The sequence below is a fragment of the Grampus griseus genome (genome assembly GCF_964374135.1).
Source record: "Grampus griseus genome assembly, chromosome: 1".
NCBI classification, from domain to species: Eukaryota; Metazoa; Chordata; class Mammalia; order Artiodactyla; family Delphinidae; genus Grampus; species Grampus griseus.
In genome coordinates this window covers 69,159,256-69,175,325 of record NC_139017.1, presented here as the reverse complement: position 1 = coordinate 69,175,325, position 16,070 = coordinate 69,159,256, and the positions used below count along the sequence as shown (strand labels likewise).

At 51.6% G+C, this 16,070-nt stretch overlaps 2 protein-coding genes across 4 annotated transcripts in view; both read left to right on the top strand.

The window, feature by feature from the left end:
• CADM3 (cell adhesion molecule 3) overlaps window positions 1–9,827 on the top strand; it is a 29,229-nt gene extending 19,402 nt beyond the window's left edge. For both annotated transcript variants that reach the window (XM_082663187.1, XM_082663188.1), the window contains 8 exons: window positions 661–801; window positions 1,311–1,463; window positions 2,148–2,285; window positions 2,650–2,820; window positions 5,327–5,417; window positions 5,854–6,023; window positions 8,663–8,788; window positions 9,676–9,827. In XM_082663187.1, coding sequence (XP_082519313.1) covers window positions 661–801; window positions 1,311–1,463; window positions 2,148–2,285; window positions 2,650–2,820; window positions 5,327–5,417; window positions 5,854–6,023; window positions 8,663–8,788; window positions 9,676–9,794 — 1,109 coding nt within the window. In that variant the 3' untranslated portion in view covers window positions 9,795–9,827. The remainder of the gene's footprint in view (window positions 1–660; window positions 802–1,310; window positions 1,464–2,147; window positions 2,286–2,649; window positions 2,821–5,326; window positions 5,418–5,853; window positions 6,024–8,662; window positions 8,789–9,675) is intronic.
• Window positions 9,828–13,690: 3,863 nt separating this feature from the next.
• On the top strand, window positions 13,691–15,409 carry ACKR1 (atypical chemokine receptor 1 (Duffy blood group)). 2 transcript variants are annotated; one of them, XM_082663218.1, is made up of 2 exons: window positions 13,691–13,772; window positions 14,376–15,409. In XM_082663218.1, the coding sequence occupies exons 1-2, from the start codon at window positions 13,752–13,754 to the stop codon at window positions 15,357–15,359; spliced, it is 1,005 nt and encodes a 334-aa protein (XP_082519344.1). In that variant the 5' UTR covers window positions 13,691–13,751; the 3' UTR covers window positions 15,360–15,409. The 2 variants fall into 2 exon arrangements, with proteins under 2 accessions (XP_082519344.1, XP_082519345.1); XM_082663219.1 differs by having other exon boundaries at window positions 13,701–13,772; window positions 14,388–15,409.
• The last annotated feature ends 661 nt before the right edge of the window (window positions 15,410–16,070 follow it).

The window sequence follows — 16,070 nt, the reverse complement described above, 5'->3', positions numbered from 1 at the left end:
TGGGTTTGTGTGTTGATTTGGGAGGCGGGTAGTACTGATACTGAAAGGAATATGTTAAGGGAGCTGATGATTGAAGGGAGGCTATTGTTGGAGGAATTGAAAAGTCTGTGTCAAAACGTTTTAGGTTTTTTTAAAAGTCTTTTTCGTTTATTTTGCAGTTTTATCAGCTACCTCTTGTGTAAACGAATGTGCAACTCACATTCTTGGGGGTTGGCCTTTCCTTCGCTTTTAGTTTGGGCATTATTACAACCACTTCTGTTCTTGCCCTTATATGCAGGTGGTGGCAGGAAGGTGAAACAGAATGACAGACTTGTATGTGTGTTTTCAAAGGTGAATGGTAGAACTCTTATCAGAAAAGATACATGGGGAGTGGTATGTGTAGATTTGGGGTGCCTTTATCCCTCTAAATGTTTGTGGCCCTGTCAGTTCATTCAGCAAATAGTCAACAAGTGACTTTTTTTCTGTGCATTCAAAGCAAGAGGAAGTAAGGTCTGTCTTCCCCTGCCTCACCCCACCTCTGTTCCTTCCCCCATGATGCGTTAAGAGAATACAGAGACACGGGCCTTGGATGGTCTGAATTAGACGAGGTGGACTGTGGCCCAGAAATGGGTGGAGGGGCTAGTGCTGCCTTAGGAAACTAACCCAATTCTACTCCTGCAGACAGTCAGCCCTGGACATCTGATGAGACAGTGGTGGCTGGTGGCACCGTGGTGCTCAAGTGCCAAGTCAAAGATCATGAGGATTCATCCCTGCAGTGGTCTAACCCTGCCCAGCAGACTCTCTACTTTGGAGAGAAGAGAGGTAGTGTCCCACGAGTTATCTGCCTCCATGGGAAACGTGGGCTGGGGAAGGGGGCTGCAGAGCTGAGAGGAAATGTCCCTGTAGTCCAGAGGCTGAGAAATGTGAAGGGATGCTATATGGGGAAGCAACAGGCCATGGGGTCCTCAGCTGGTTCCAGGGAAACTTCATAATTATGGCTCTGACCTAGGCCATGCATGGTTTTATAGGGTCCTGGAGTGACTCACCCCAAAGGAGCCCTAAGAGACAGCTGATGTCAGTGTTGCCCCAATGTGGCCCACAAATCCAACCTACTTTTCTGAGTATCTCTGAGGCTACTGAGCCCAGTGGCCCAGGAAAGTAACTGAATAAACTAAAGACTAATCAAACTCAGGAGCAGTTTTTTTTTTTTTTTCCCCTGCCCCAAAACCACACTAGACCCTCTCTTGAAAAAAAAGCTGGCCTGGGATTGGAAGATAAAGATGAAAGTCACCAGTTAAAGCCTTGCTTCCAATTCTCCCAATTTCCCCCAGCCCTTCGAGATAATCGGATTCAGCTGGTTAGATCGACGCCCCATGAGCTCAGCATCAGCATCAGCAACGTGGCCCTGGCCGACGAGGGTGAATACACTTGCTCCATCTTCACTATGCCCGTGAGAACTGCCAAGTCCCTCGTCACCGTGCTCGGTGAGGCTCCCAAACCCCAGTGTCTCCACAGCGTGATTCCTTGCAAACAAATCTCCCTGCATGGGCCCCTGAAGCAGCCTAGAGCCAAGCAAGTCTCCAAGCATTTGGGGAAAGTTCAGCGTGCGTTTCCGTTGCAATGGAATGAAATGCAAAGAGTGCTGGGGTCTAATCTTTTCTCCTTTACTTACTGTTTGCTCTGGGACAAATCTCTTACTCTCCTTGAGCCTGACTTTCCTAACCTGTAACAAAAGGATGATGGTGTCTGTTCCACTTACCTCCCAAGATTGTGTAAGGGAAACACGAGAAGTATGTGCAGTGTATGATTATAATTTCCAAGATGAGTACCCCCGTGGTTTGCATGCTCTCATCTTGATCCTACATTTTAATTTCCTTCTTTGCTCCCCTGAGCCTCACATATATCTGTGGCCACCCAGCTGTGCTTTTGGGTTGTTGGGTCATGTATCATCTCAGGTATGGTAAATCTCCCACCACCATATCTCCTCCCCCTGGGGTGGTCTTTCTCTTATCAAAGAGAAAGATAATTTCTCTAGCCTTCTACCCAGCATAAACCAAACTAGAACTCAGATATCCTAACCCTCAGAGAGTCTACCTCGGCAGGGAGAGATGAGGTGTGACCTCCGGGTGCTTCTCTTTCCTATCCTGGCCGTCCCCTATCCATGGCAGGAATCCCACAGAAGCCCATAATCACTGGCTACAAGTCATCGTTACGGGAAAAGGATACAACTACCCTAAACTGTCAGTCTTCTGGGAGCAAACCTGCAGCCCAGCTCACCTGGAGGAAGGGTGACCAAGAGCTTCATGGTAAGTTCCTCCTGCTTTGGGGGTGACAGGAGGAAGTGGTGCTGGGACAGCGGGGAGAAGAGAGGGAGTGAGGGGCACATGTCTATATGCCTGTGTATGTGCACATAAGGCATGGTGTAGAAGAAGAAAGGGGAATGACAGATATTCTGTGTACAGTCGTGTGTGTGTGTGTGTGTGTGTGTGTGCGCCCGTCGGGGACTCCATCCTCCTTGTGTGTACATATCCATTTCACAACTTCCTAAGTCTGCCTAAGTTGAGACGCACCATCTGTATGTCTACAGTGGGGCCCACACAATCTCTGCATGTTAGGGCTCACTCTGTGTCTATGTGTGTGTGCGAGTGTGTGTCTGTTTCTGCTCTCTAGGGGAACCAACCCGAATACAGGAAGATCCCAATGGCAAAACCTTCACCGTGAGCAGCTCAGTCACCTTCCAGGTCACCCGGGAGGACGATGGGGCAGACATTGTATGCTCTGTGAACCACGAATCTCTCAAGGGAGCTGACAGATCCACCGCTCAACGCATTGAAGTTTTATGTATGTCATGGGCTTGTGAGTGAAGAGGATCTGGTGTGAGATGGGGAGTGGGGAAGAGAAACGTGCGGGTTACTGTATATGAAGGACCAGGCACAGATAAGTAAATAGGTGAAAAAAAATAAGACAAGAATTGCCGGGGTTAGGCCAAGGGTCAGCAAACTTTTTCTATGAATGGCCCAATAGTCAACATTTTAGGTTTTGAGGGCCATGTGGTCTCTGTCTCAACTACTTAACTCTGCAGTTGCTGCAGGAATGTAGCCATAGATCATATGTAAACAAATGAACGTAGCTGTGTTCCAATAAGACTTTATTTACAGAATGTAGCTGGCAGGATTTGGCCCGATAGGTAAATTTACCATCTCCTGGGCTAGGCCAGTGTTATGCACCTAGATTGTAAATTGTAGCAGTAACTGTAGCAAATCGAGAATTAGAAGACAGATTCTAGTCTGCCCTTCACCGCTTACTAGCTGAGTGATATTAAGGAAATTACCCCACTGAGCTTGATTCTTTATTTGCTAAATGAGAAGATGGACATGGAATCACAAAGGCTTCTTCTTGGTCTAACATACTATGAGTTCAAGAAAAGAGGTGGCAGGAAAACATGCTCTCTCTGTCTGGCATCATTATTCCCAGATTTCTCCCTACAGTACCCCCCACTAGTCTGCCCCAGGTCTATGATTTTTCTTGGGATTCTGACCTGAAATGGCCACTGTCAAAATCACTACTCCCAACCTTTCCAAAGATCCTCATCCCTCTATGGAATCTGCCTTGAATATGGGTGGGAAACGACCCACTCACCTGAGGAAATTGACAAATTTTCAAAAAGAACTTTTCTGAGTAGAAAAGTCAAGGGGAGGGCTTCCCTGGTGGCGCAGTGCTTGAGAGTCCGCCTGCCGATGCAGGGGACATGGGTTCGTGCCCCAGTCCGGGAAGATCCCACATGCCGCGGAACGGCTGGGCCCATGAGCCATGGCCGCTGAGCCTGCGCGTCCGGAGCCTGTGCTCCGCAACGGGAGAGGCCACAACAGTGAGAGGCCCACGTACCGCAAAAAAAAAAAAAAAAAAAAAAAAAAAAAAAAGTCAAGGGGAAATAAATAAAGTAGAAAGGGAGAAAATAATGAGTTATAAAAGAATGTACTTCTTGTCCTAACTTATCTAAAGGCTGGGTGTTTTTCTAAAATAGCTCAAACCTTTCATCTCTTCCTTATGGAAAATCCAGGCCTGACTTCAATGCTCTTTAAATCAATTGCTAGACCCATTGCTGAAACTTGACCATGAGGTAGGTTTGGGGTGGTGTCACTGTCCGTTTAGCAGACTCTCAATCTGGAAACAGACAACCTGGATTCTAGCCACAGTGAGCCACTGCTTACTAGCTATGTCACTCTCACCAAAGCATTCAATCTCGTAGCGGCCCCTTCTTACTTCAGTGAATTTTCATGAGGGTAAATGAAACACTATATAATGAAAGAACTTTGTAAACTTCAAAGTTCTGTATTGCTATAAGGTGTTTCTCTGATAACTAGTTCTGAATGTAAAGCCCCTGGCCTTGGTCTCCTTGTCCAGGGCCTGGTCCCTGGCCAGGGCTAAAGAAGGCCCTCCCCTGTCTGAGCCCCAAAGACTCCTCTGTTAGGTACTGGACCATCTGGCAGTTACTCTCCAGGGATCATTTTGGCCCAACTGTGATCAGCAGTCAGTCAACAAATGCTATACAACAGGTGCTGCACTAGAGGCTTCTCTGGCTGTGAGGCCTTGGAACACCCGTTCTCTCACCTGGCCTGATTCTCTTCATCCCGTTTGATTGGACTGAAACATGTTCATTAACCGGATGTTAAGGTTGGCTCTTTCCTTAGGGGAAGCTCGGCCTCTTTATCTGTTGTTCTAAACCGGCATCTGGTTGTATTGTTCTATGCGGCCATCTGGACCCAGCCTCCTAAGCAGCCCTTCGGCATCGGTGGCAGATGCCATCATTCCTTCCCAGAACCCATCTATATTGTGTCAGGGCCTTTTTGCAGCCAGAATATGACCTCCATCTCTTGCTGTTTCAAAGCTCTCACTTCATTTTTGGACCAGCTACTAAAAATGATGTTCTGCATTAAAGCATTGCTTCCCATTTAAGCTCCCTTGCAGAGAGGATGGAGAGGTTGTGAACTCAATCAGTGATCAAATTCAAGTTTATTTGTTCCCTCAGAAATATGTATTAAGTTCCATTTATGTGCTAGGCACAGATGATCCAGTGATCTCTCTTCTCAGCTCTCTGTTAAGACACCCCTTGGGTCCCCAGCGAGGACAGACCTTCCATAATCCTACCTCTGCAAGGTTGCCATATGGCTCCCTCACACATCCAACAGCCATAGTGGTCTTTGCTCACAGAGGTTGGGGGGTGGTCTTTGTTCACAGCCTCTTGGGCTCCTAGGCCTTTAGGGGTGGCAGCTGAAATGCATAACTGGATGATTCTGAGATCGAGGTGACCTTGAGTTTCACGTTGACCCCATTTCCTTCTCCACAGACACACCAACAGCGAAGATTAGGCCAGACCCTCCGCATCCCCGCGAGGGCCAGAAGCTGTTGCTCCACTGCGAGGGGCGTGGCAACCCCGCGTAAGGAGATCCACTTCCTGGATTGTAATGCACCTCTACAGACGGAGACTTTGCCTGAAGTCTTCCCATCTCCTTCGTACTGTCTGAGCCTCTCGTTTTCCCTGACACTGTCTAACGACACCCATCCTCTGACTGCTTCTCCTGCAAAGCAGCAGAAGTGGGGAGGGGCTGCCCCCTGGCTGAGCCCCTGAGGTTCCTGTAAGGAACCAAGTCACAGTTAGATACAAGCTAGGCAATCTTCCTCGTCCCCAGACTGAACCCCAAGGAGTCCCTCTCCACCTGCCTCTGAGCAGCTCAGTGTCTCTGGCCCCTATAACTGCTCAAGCCTTCATCAAACTGTCCTTGACTTCCTTGCTCCCAGTTTTGTTTTGTTTTGTCCTTCTTTAGCTCCCTGCCCTACTCTTTTCTGAACCCTTCGATTTCTCTGCCTCAACAGCCCCCAGCAGTACCTATGGGAGAAGGAGGGCAGTGTGCCGCCGCTAAAGATGACCCAGGAGAGCGCCCTGATCTTCCCCTTCCTCAACAAGAGTGACAGCGGCACCTATGGCTGCACAGCCACCAGCAACATGGGCAGCTACAAGGCTTACTACACCCTCAATGTGAACGGTGAGCCTTCCGCAGCTCTCCTCCAGCAAACCCCTTCTCCTCTCCTCTAACATCTGGTACCCCAGTCTTTCCATCTCCTGATAGCATCCCCAGACCATAGTTGGGAGTGGGCTAGTAGGGCAACAGCCCACCACCAGAGGGCCCGAGGACTTAGGCTCCAGGTCCATTCTAGAATGTGGAATAAGGAAAAACCAGTGGAATGGTGGACTTTCATCTGCCTTTGTTTAGCAGTGGTGACCCAGGCAACACCATCCTCCAGCCCCTGCACTCACCTGGCAACAAGAATAAGAATTCTGTGTGTAGAGGCCCCCGAGCCGCTCAGGTGTGAGTGTAGATGCGTCTCCCTTTGCAACAGGCTGTCCTCAGAGTTGCTTCTCCTGTGACTAGTACAGGATGCATGCTGCTGCTGTCATCTCCTTTTCTGCAGACCTTGGACCCATTATACAGAATTCAGGTGGAAAATAGAGCTAAGTTCATACTGTGCTGAGAGACAGTCAGAATCTTTTCTCAGATGCCATATTTTCTAGAGAGACTAGATGATGCTCCTTCTCTGAAGTTCTTCCCAAAGGTGTGACCACACAATCCAGCTTCAGGAGAAGTGATAGGCTAGGACAGAGGCCTCTTTATGCAGAGTTGGCAGGAGGTTTTTTGAAGACCCCAACAGCAGTGGGGTCCTGCCAGAAAGCCTTAATAAGCCTTTCCTCATAACAGGGGAAATGCATCATCAGGGGAACATCAGAGACTCCCTTATGTGAAATGCCCATTAAAGCAGTGTAGGGATAGCAGCCAGGCCTCCCAGGAATAAGAGATCGGAGATCTTGGGACCAAAGTGTCTAGATGGGGTGATTCCAACTCCAGGAGCAGACCTCAGCATGTGGGAGCTGCCTCAGCACAACAAACAAAGCTATTGTAGGGTGCCAGGAGCAAGGACAATGCACTGAGGTCCTGTGTCTGCCCCCAGATCTCTGACGATGATTGGCAGTGAGAGAAAATTCCTGTGCCCTTGTGGTTGGTTTCTTGCTGATCCCCCGCCACCCTGTGCTAGAAAGCGCGCTCCTGTTTGACTGCATCTTCTGCCAGTGCTGACGCCTGGTGGTAGAATGAGTTACTGCATCTCCTTCCAGAAATCATCCTAAACCGAGTTGACTCCCAACGACCTGGAGTGAAATTAAATGGAGCTCTACCTAGAGACAGTGACATGTAATTGACAACCCCAGAGTTCATTTTGGTCGTGCAGACCTATGCTCTTCTAGGGAATTTACATTCCCATAGCCTCTGGGATAATTATCCAGGACTGATTTTTAATGTGGATTGTGTCTCACATTTTCCCGGGGGCGGGGGGAGAGGGGAGAGAAAAGGAAGAACAGTGGATAACCTCACTGTGCTCCCTCCAGATTACAACATCACACCCACCCCTCCTATCATAGAGCCCCGCGGACCCTCTTCTCCCTCCCTCCCAAGCAGAGCATAAAAACCAGAGCATAAGTTTTTTTTTTTCCAAATAAGGCGGAGACAGGCAAGGAACTAAAAAGCTGGTCCAGTCAAGCCTGAGGAGACATAAGGTAGGAGAGACAAAATGTATGAGGAGTCAATGAGGCATCAAGGCTCAAGCTGAGTCTATGAAACAACAGTAGCTCTCCCAGGGGTGGGAGAGCCGCAACGAGAGCTCATGTAATTTGGGACACATCAGAACTGTGCCCTGGCCCGTGCACTGTCTCCTGAGATCTGCGGAACCCTGACTAAGGCTGCGGCTCTCCTTCACATGCCTGGCCAAGCCTGTGCTTGGGAATCTATCCTCTATTGATGCTGCTATGGAGGACAGATTCTCTATATCCAGTGGCCAAGACCTTGCCATCATGGGAGGAAGCAGTTCAGTCTTTGTCCTTCCCACAAACCTCTGGTTGGTGGGGAAGTGAAGATGGAGTCCCAGACCTCGCTGATGAGACCTGCTGGAGGATTGCGTCTTGCTGGAACTCTAAGTTCCCCTGCCAAGAAGGAACACTGTTCTTTATACAGGGAGTCACAGCCCATCGTCTTTTGTAAGGTGCTCTCAAAGTGCCTATTCCTGGCTCCATCAGTTTTTCACTTCTCCTTCCCTATCTGATATCAGGACAATGGGTGAATATGGTGAGAAGCCCCCCTAGAAAGGCCAGCTCAGAATATAAATCAGACGGGAGGGTAAGAGGGCATGGGTGATGGGGAAGAAATACTCTGCTAACCCAGAAATTGAAAGAAAGAGAGAGACACAGCACACACACAGACACACCACACACACACACACACCACACACACACACACACACACACACACAGAACAAGAGATGATTTAGACATTAAAGTGATGATCTTTGACCAAGGTCAAGCTTCAGGTTCACGAACTCAACTTAAAAGGTTGAGTGTGAGCAGATGTATCTATTTATTCATGATTACATTCTTTTAAAACAATTACTATGTTCCAGATAGTCTGTAAGAAACTAGGTACAAAAGAAGACATATCCCTTTTTGCTGGAAGATGCCACTCCATTCTCCTGATGTTAGTCCATGTTGTCTGCTGTGTAAGATGATCCACGGCCAGGTCAGAAATGCTGTGAGATAAAAGTTCTTCCCACATCTGACTGTGTGCATCCCACCTCCCTCCAGATCCCAGTCCGGTGCCCTCATCCTCCAGCACCTACCACGCCATCATTGGTGGGATCGTAGCCTTCATCGTCTTCCTGCTGCTCGTCCTGCTTATCTTCCTTGGCCACTACTTGATCCGGCACAAAGGTCAGAGGCATGAGGGAAGCATCAGGAGGGATTGGGAGTGGGTAGGGAGATCAGTGAAGGGAAGGCTGCAGGCAGGGCCTTTGGAGACTCAGTCGGCCCCTTGGAGAGTTTGAGCAAGAAAGAACACAGCCAACCCTGTGATAACTGAGCACCTCCAACCCCACAGTAGAGCCTGATCCCTTGGTGGCCATCCAAGTAAAATCAAACCTTCCCACTCAGTCAGCTGCTGCTCCCATGCTGCTCTGCCTCCAGGGTCTCCTGCCATAAGACAGAGAACTGCCGAAACTCTGCCTCTCCTTCCCATTCCTTCCTGCACTTTCCTCCTTTCTGTTCAGCCTCATGTTTTTTTGTCCTTTGGTCTCCCTGTGCTTTGTCCTCGCACCACCCCTTTACTTTTCTCTCCTCTCCTGTATCCCTGCCATCTCTCCCTCCCCTCTTCTCACATGCCTTCCTCTCAGACCTCCCCCTCTGTTATTCCTTCTAGCCAGCAGCTGGACTTACGTGGACTGGGCAAATGCTAGCCAGATCTTAGGTTCGTTGTCATGGAGCTGACCTAGCAGTTTCCCTATCACCACCTTACATGCACACGCACATATATACACACATATACACACACATATACACATACACACACCATTTTTTTTTTGGCCTGTATTATAGATCAGACTCTAGTTAAAGGCAGGATTCGTTAATTCTTGGGGGTGTGGTCAGGTGACGAATGTTGGCAGCAAGATGCAAATTAGGGCGGGTGGGGAGGAAGAATAAAGCTCTAGGCAGGAGAAAAATTACAGAAGCAAGGTGTGGGTGGGTGGTGGGAAAGTGGACAGAGGGGCTTCAGAGGTTTGGAAACTGCTCCTAAAAGAAGGAGCCTCTCTCTCTCTCCCCAGGAACCTACCTGACACACGAGGCGAAAGGCTCTGACGATGCCCCAGATGCAGACACAGCCATCATCAACGCAGAAGGCGGGCAGTCGGGCGGGGACGACAAGAAGGAATATTTCATCTAGGGGCAGCCCCCCAGGGACCCCGTGGGGACTGCTGGGGTCATCACCAACCTGGACTTGTACAGCGACCCCAGGGCCGCCCCTCCCGCTTGCTCCCCAGCCCCCCCCCCCCCCCCCCCCCCCGTACAGAATGTCTGCTTTGGGTGCGGTTTTGTACTCGGTTTGGAATGGGGAGGGAGGAGGGCGGGGGGAGGGAGGGTTGCCCTCAGCCCTTTCCGTGGCTTCTCTGCGTTTGGGTTATTATTATTTTTGTAACAATCCCAAATCAAATCCGTCTCCAGGCTGGAGGGGCAGGGGGTCCTGGGGTGAGGAAAGCAAACAACAACAAAAAAAACAAAAACAAAATAAAAAAAAACCCAGAGTGTTAGGAGGAGAATGAGGAAAGGGTAAGGGCAGGAAAGAAGCGGGGTCAGTTTGGTGGGGGGCTCTCACCAGCCCTCCATCTTCTGCAGCAGGGGCTCTTCCTGGACTTCTCCAGGGACGGGGAGGTTGTGACCAGGAGCTGGAGGTGGCTTTTCCTCTGTTAGTCGCACACCTCGAGCTCTGGACACAGGAGCAGGTACCACCTGACACCACTTCTCCACCCCAACAGGAAAGGAGTGAATGGCGGTCCCCGAGGGGATGTGACCTGCAGGTGGCATGCAGCCACACGTGCGGGGGGGGGGGCAGGGCTTCCCCATGGGGGAGGACACAGGTCCTTGCAGGAGGGGCAGATTTGGAGAGGAAGGATGGCGGAGATGGCTCCCCACGATGAACGAAGCCAGGCCCTTTTCCCAGGAACCGCCCTTGTGGGGGGGGAATAGCAGAGCAAGGCTGCCCCTCCTTGCTCCAGCAGCTGTGGGAGAGGCACTGCTCTGGGCCCTAAACTGCATCTGCTTCCCCGCCGAGGGGCCCTTCACTCTCACCCGAGCCCCTGGTCTGTTGCACGGCAACCACTCATCTTATGGCCTTGCTCAGCAACTCCTCCCCGTCTTGTGCTGCCCTGTGGCCCTTCCTGTTCCCGAAGCTGTCCCTAGTCCTCCCTCCCTCCCTCAGCAGCCAGGCAGACATAACAACAAAAATACTAAAAGGAGCTTCTCTGCACTGAGCTGTTTCCTGCCCAAACGAAGGGAATAATGTGAGTGCGTGTCTGTGTGTGTGTCTGTGCACATATGTGTGTGAGTGAGAGGCAGAGGGGCTCCTGGGCATGTGGGCGGGCTGTGGGAGGACGGCTCCTGTAAAGGAGGGTTTTGGGAGCTGACGGTCCCTAGGCAGGCTGTGTACCTCACCTGGGACGCTGCTCCGTCCTGGTATTTTCCATGCCATCCCCAGCGCCCATCTGTCATGGAGAAAACAGTCCCAGCGTGTGTTTTTGCTCAGTCGTCCACCTCATCTCTCCCTAAAACACAGGGCATTCAACCCCCGCCTCCATTTCCCCTCTCACAGCCAAGGAGTCAGTGCCACAGCCTTTGCTATGCATCCCCCAGGCCTCTCCCTGGCGCTGACCCTGGAATGACCACTGTCACTTCTTGTTCCCATAGTCTGTACCCGGCGCGTTGAGGGCTGGGAGTGATGCTGCCTGTCTCCTTCCCATCTCCACCCCTGCTTTTGATTTTCTGTCTTCCTTGTGGCCGAGCCGGTTGCCGTGGAGACGAGACTGCTCGCCCTCCCCGCCAGCCGGCCGCCCTGCCTCAGACCCAGGGTGCCCCTGGGCACTGCTCTGCCCCTCCTCCAGCATGTCCTCCTGCCCTGACAACCCAGGGGCGTGCAAAGTGGGGGCAGCTGCAGCCAGCAGATCTGCCACCCCTTTCCGTTCAGGTAATACCGTTGTGAATCTTCCAGCCGCTGGTTAGAGCCCGGGGTCCCCTCCTCTTACAGCAGCAAGGCAGCCTAGGGCCCCAGGCCTGTGGGCTCCCTGCCTCCCAGCACTCGCTTTTGGGAAAATGACTTTTCCTCTTCGAGCTGAACCACTCTGTCCATATTACACAGAAGCCATATTTGTACGGGGGGGAGGGGGAGGGGCCGTTGTGCTGTGTGTGTGTGTGTGTCTGTCGGTGGGGGGGGCGGGGCAGGGAGCAGGGAGGGCATCGTGTATCTTTATAATCTTTCTAACTCTCCTGTGCTAATCTCAGAGGGGCCACCCTCAATATATCTGGATTATCCGTGTCCTTCGGCTGCCTCCTTCTTGCCGCCCTTGCTCCTGTTGGGATGCGTGTGTGTAAGGGCTGTTCTGCTGGTCCCCCCGCACGTGGCGCCTCCAGGGGTGGCGTGTGCCTTGCCGTGCTGCTCGCCCCAGGGTATCTTGTATGGAATGGATATAACTCTCCAAGGGAGAGAAGTGTGTTCATCCCCTTTGGCCAGGTCCTTTCATTCCACAGCACCTGACTGCTCCCCATGTCCTGTGCCAGGCTGTGCTGGAGAAGAAGACCGACCCAACACCATTCCGGGACCACTTCAGCAGACCCCCCAAACTCCCTTTCTAGCCCACCTCACGTTGAACCTGAAACTGAAGCTAGAGTCCTGGGAGAAAGGGGACCGTCTTAGCAAGATGGCCATCCCTCTGCACCTTTGCTTCCACCTCCAGGCGGCGCTGTGTGAGTGGGAAAGACCACTGGTCAGAACTGACTACCACATCCCGCGCTTTCTTGGACAAATGAAACAGTGTCGCCTAACCAACCCTGTTTATCTCATCGTTCCAGCTCGGACACTCCATGAGTCACCCCTCCCAATGTCCAGGCTAAGTGTCCCCAAGTGAGGAAATAAAATGCATGGTAGGGGTGGAGGGAACAAAAGAGCAGAGATCACGTGAAAGCAGTGGGATGGTGGGGAGAGGGGGTACCAAGGAGCAGAGGTGTCGGTTTAGGGGCATCCTCCTGCAGGGTGCACGCCTTTTCTCCCTGTGCCAACTGGAGAGAAATAGCTCTCCCCCACCACAAGAAACGTTACATCTTGCTAAGATGCCAGGCCAGTGTAGCATTTCCAGAGCTTTTATGTCCCCCAACAGAAATATGAATAGAGATTACCCCATAGGCAACAGTCCCATATTAAAATATGCTGTCCCATTGTCCCCCAGAGCCTGCTTTAACTTGTCACGTCATGTGTTCTGCTCGGTATGGAAGATGCATTCGCTGTGCCCATAGGTGGCTGGGCAAGTGCCCAATCGCTCCCTGAAGTAGCTTCATTATGCAACCTTGACAGCTGCCCCCAAGCCCTCCCTCCTCGCACACTGAAACACCCAGACCTGGAGATAGCAGTACACACACCAAGACACCTGCCTAAAACCTAGCACTAAGATATGATACACAGGGTACACAGCCACACACACAGACGAGAACAGATAAGTAAGTACATTCCTACACCCAGACGGATACACAAAGAGCCCCTGCTCGCACACATGTGGCTCAGGCTGCCAGCATCACGTGGATCCAGCCACAAGCACCACTAACACCCCCTCCCACAAACACGTCCCTTTTGAACTATCTTTCCTTGGATCAAGTTCAAGGGGACAGAGAAGCAGTGAGAGCCATCAGCTGCCCTTTCCCTCCAACTTCCCAGCACATCTCTTATCTCTGTCTCACACTTCACCTCTGGCCCCCTCTTCCTTCCTTGTGCTTGAAGAATCCCTTTATGCTGGGAACCCCCTGGCTTCTCCACCTTCAGTAAGTCTCCCTTTCCATCTTCGGGAAAATACCCACCTTCTGGTCCCCACCTTTTTCCTTTCCTGAGCGCAGGTCCCCACCAACGGAATCCACCCTCAAAACAGGAAGCCCTGGGCCAGGGCCTCAAGTGGTCCTGAGGTTCAGGAAGGCAGTGGGCGTGGGGTAAAGGCTTCCTGAATGCATCCCCATCCTGCACTGCCCGCCCCATAGCCCTGCCCAGAGCCGATGGCCTTCATTAGTCCCTGGCACTTATCTGGGAACCACAGCCACTGACAGAACTATCCCAGCCCATCTCTCTGCCTGCCCTGAGCCCAGCAGTGTCATGGGGAACTGTCTGCACCCGGTGAGTGTGGGTCTGAGCCCACAGCCCCTCCCTCTCTGCCCCCCCACTCCTTCTGTCTGCCCCTCGGGTCTGTATACCTCTATCCTTCTCTCATCTCTTGTCCCTTCCCTCGTTTTCCTTCTCCCCTTTTTACCTCAGTGTCCTGGGTCCTCCTCATTCATCTTTGTCTGTTCCATCCAGACCTCCCCCCTCCCCGCTCTCCCAGTCCTGTCCACTCCCCTTCCCTTGTTTTTCTTTTCTTTTTTTTTTTAAAGATTTTTTTTGACGCGGACCATTTTTTAAACTCTTTATTGAATTTGTTACAATATTGCTTCTGTTTTATGTTTTGGTTTTTTGGCCGCGAGGCATGTGGGATTTTAGCTCCCCGACCAGGGATCGAACCCGCACCCCCTGCACTGGACCACCAGGGGAGGCCCTTCCCTTGCTTTTCTACGACTCTTTGCTCCTCTTGAGTCGCCCTTCCTTGTCCTCTCCCGCCATCCCCACTCCATCCGGCTCTTCCAGCCCCCACTTCCCCACTGTCTCTCTCTCCCCACCTCTTGCCCTCAGTTCCCAGGATACCCTTCAGTGAGGTAACTAGATGTTCTGATTGCCCCTTCTGAGAATGTCCTCCAGGTGGCTGATGACAACTCTACTAAACTGGCCACTGAAGACAAGATTTGGAGTGAATTTCTTGAGATGTATGATGCAGACTATAACATCACCGATGTGGAAGCAGCTGCGCCCTGCCACTCCTGTATCCTGCTCGACGACTCCTCGCTGCCCTTCTTCATCCTCGCCAGTGTCCTGGGCATCCTGATTAGTGGAGCTGTCCTCTACGCGTTTCTCAGACCTCTGTTCCCCCGTCAGGTCTACCAGAACTGGTCTATCCTGGTGCAGTTGGCTGTGGGCAGTGCTCTCTTCAGCATTATGGTGCCCGTCCTGGCACGGGGGCTGAGTGGGGCCCTCATCGCCTCCCTGTGCCACCTAGCTCACTTGGTCTCGTATGGCTCAGCCTTTGCCCAAGCTCTGTTGATAGGGTGCCATGCCTGCCTGGGCCCCAAACTGGGTAGAGGTCACGTCCCAGGCCTCAGGCTGCGGATCAGTGTGGGACTTTGGGGAGTGGCTGCCCTATTGTCACTGCCAATCACGCTGGGCAGTGACACTTCCCATGGACTCTGCACAGTGACCTTCAGCGGGGAATGGGAAATTTTGCGGTACATACATGCTGCAGCCTGTTTTGCCATCTTCATCTTGTTGCCACTGGGTTTGTTGGGAGCCAAGGGGCTGAAGAAGGCATTGGGCAGGGGGCCATGTCCCTGGGTTGATATCCTATATGTCTGGTTCATTTTCTGGTGGCCTCAGGGCATGGTTCTGGGATTGGACTCCCTGGTGAGGTCCAGGGCCATGGTGGTGTCAACATGTCTGGCCCAGCAGACCCTGGACGTGCTGCTGGACCTGGCAGAAGCCCTGGCAATATTGCACTGTGTGGCTACACCCCTGCTCCTCGCCCAGGTCTGCTACCAGGCCATTCAAACTTCTCTGCCCTCCCTGCCCCTCTCAGCAGCACAGTCTTCTCATCTGGACATCCTTGGATGCAAATCCTAGCTCTCTTCCCACCTGTCAACTTGAATTAAAGTGTACACTGTTTTTATGAAGCTGGTGGTTTCTTGTTTTGTCTGGGGATGTAGAAGAGAGGGAGGAGAATGGAGAGAGAGAGAGAGAGAGAGAGAGAGAGAGAGAGAGAGATTTCACAGTAGACTTTCCTGGCAGTGTCTGGCTGGCCTGGGGAGAAAATGAATGATGTGCAAATATCCTCGGGGCACACAGATGTTCTCTTGAAGTGTGGGGTTACTGCCATCTCAAGGGGGAAGAGCAGGGGGATCAGACTATGAGGAGAGCAGCTAAACCTAAACTAGAAGAGATGGCTTAGCTAGTAAAGAAAGAAGAGAAGCTGTTGCAGAAAGCAAATGAAATCAGAGTAGAAGCCAGAGAGAGAAAAACAGAGAAGACTGAAGATGAGGCCAGAGCATGACTCCTCCTCCCGGCTCAGCCTGTCCAGCCTTCCTCCCTGCCGTCTGTCTCCCTGTTGGCTTTGCTTAGAGATCGGGAAGGTGGAGAGAAGCATCCTGAGGGACCTTGCTTAGCCCAGGGAACAAATCAAGATAATTCTAAAGCCACTTCCCAGGAGTCATCTCTCCCAGGTTTATTTCTCAGCATAATCCTCATCCTTGTGTGTGTGTGTGCATGTGTGCATCTGTCTGTCCTCAATCTGTTAGAACCCACATCCACGTTAGATGAATGCATGTAATAACAGAT

Excerpts from the sequence above, each read along its gene's own strand:
- ACKR1 (XM_082663218.1), top strand. The coding sequence starts at position 13,752 with ATGGGGAACTGTCTGCACCCG. Across the intron at positions 13,773-14,375 it reads TGGGGAACTGTCTGCACCCG|AATGTCCTCCAGGTGGCTGA; the intron begins GTGAGTGTGGGT and ends GCCCCTTCTGAG.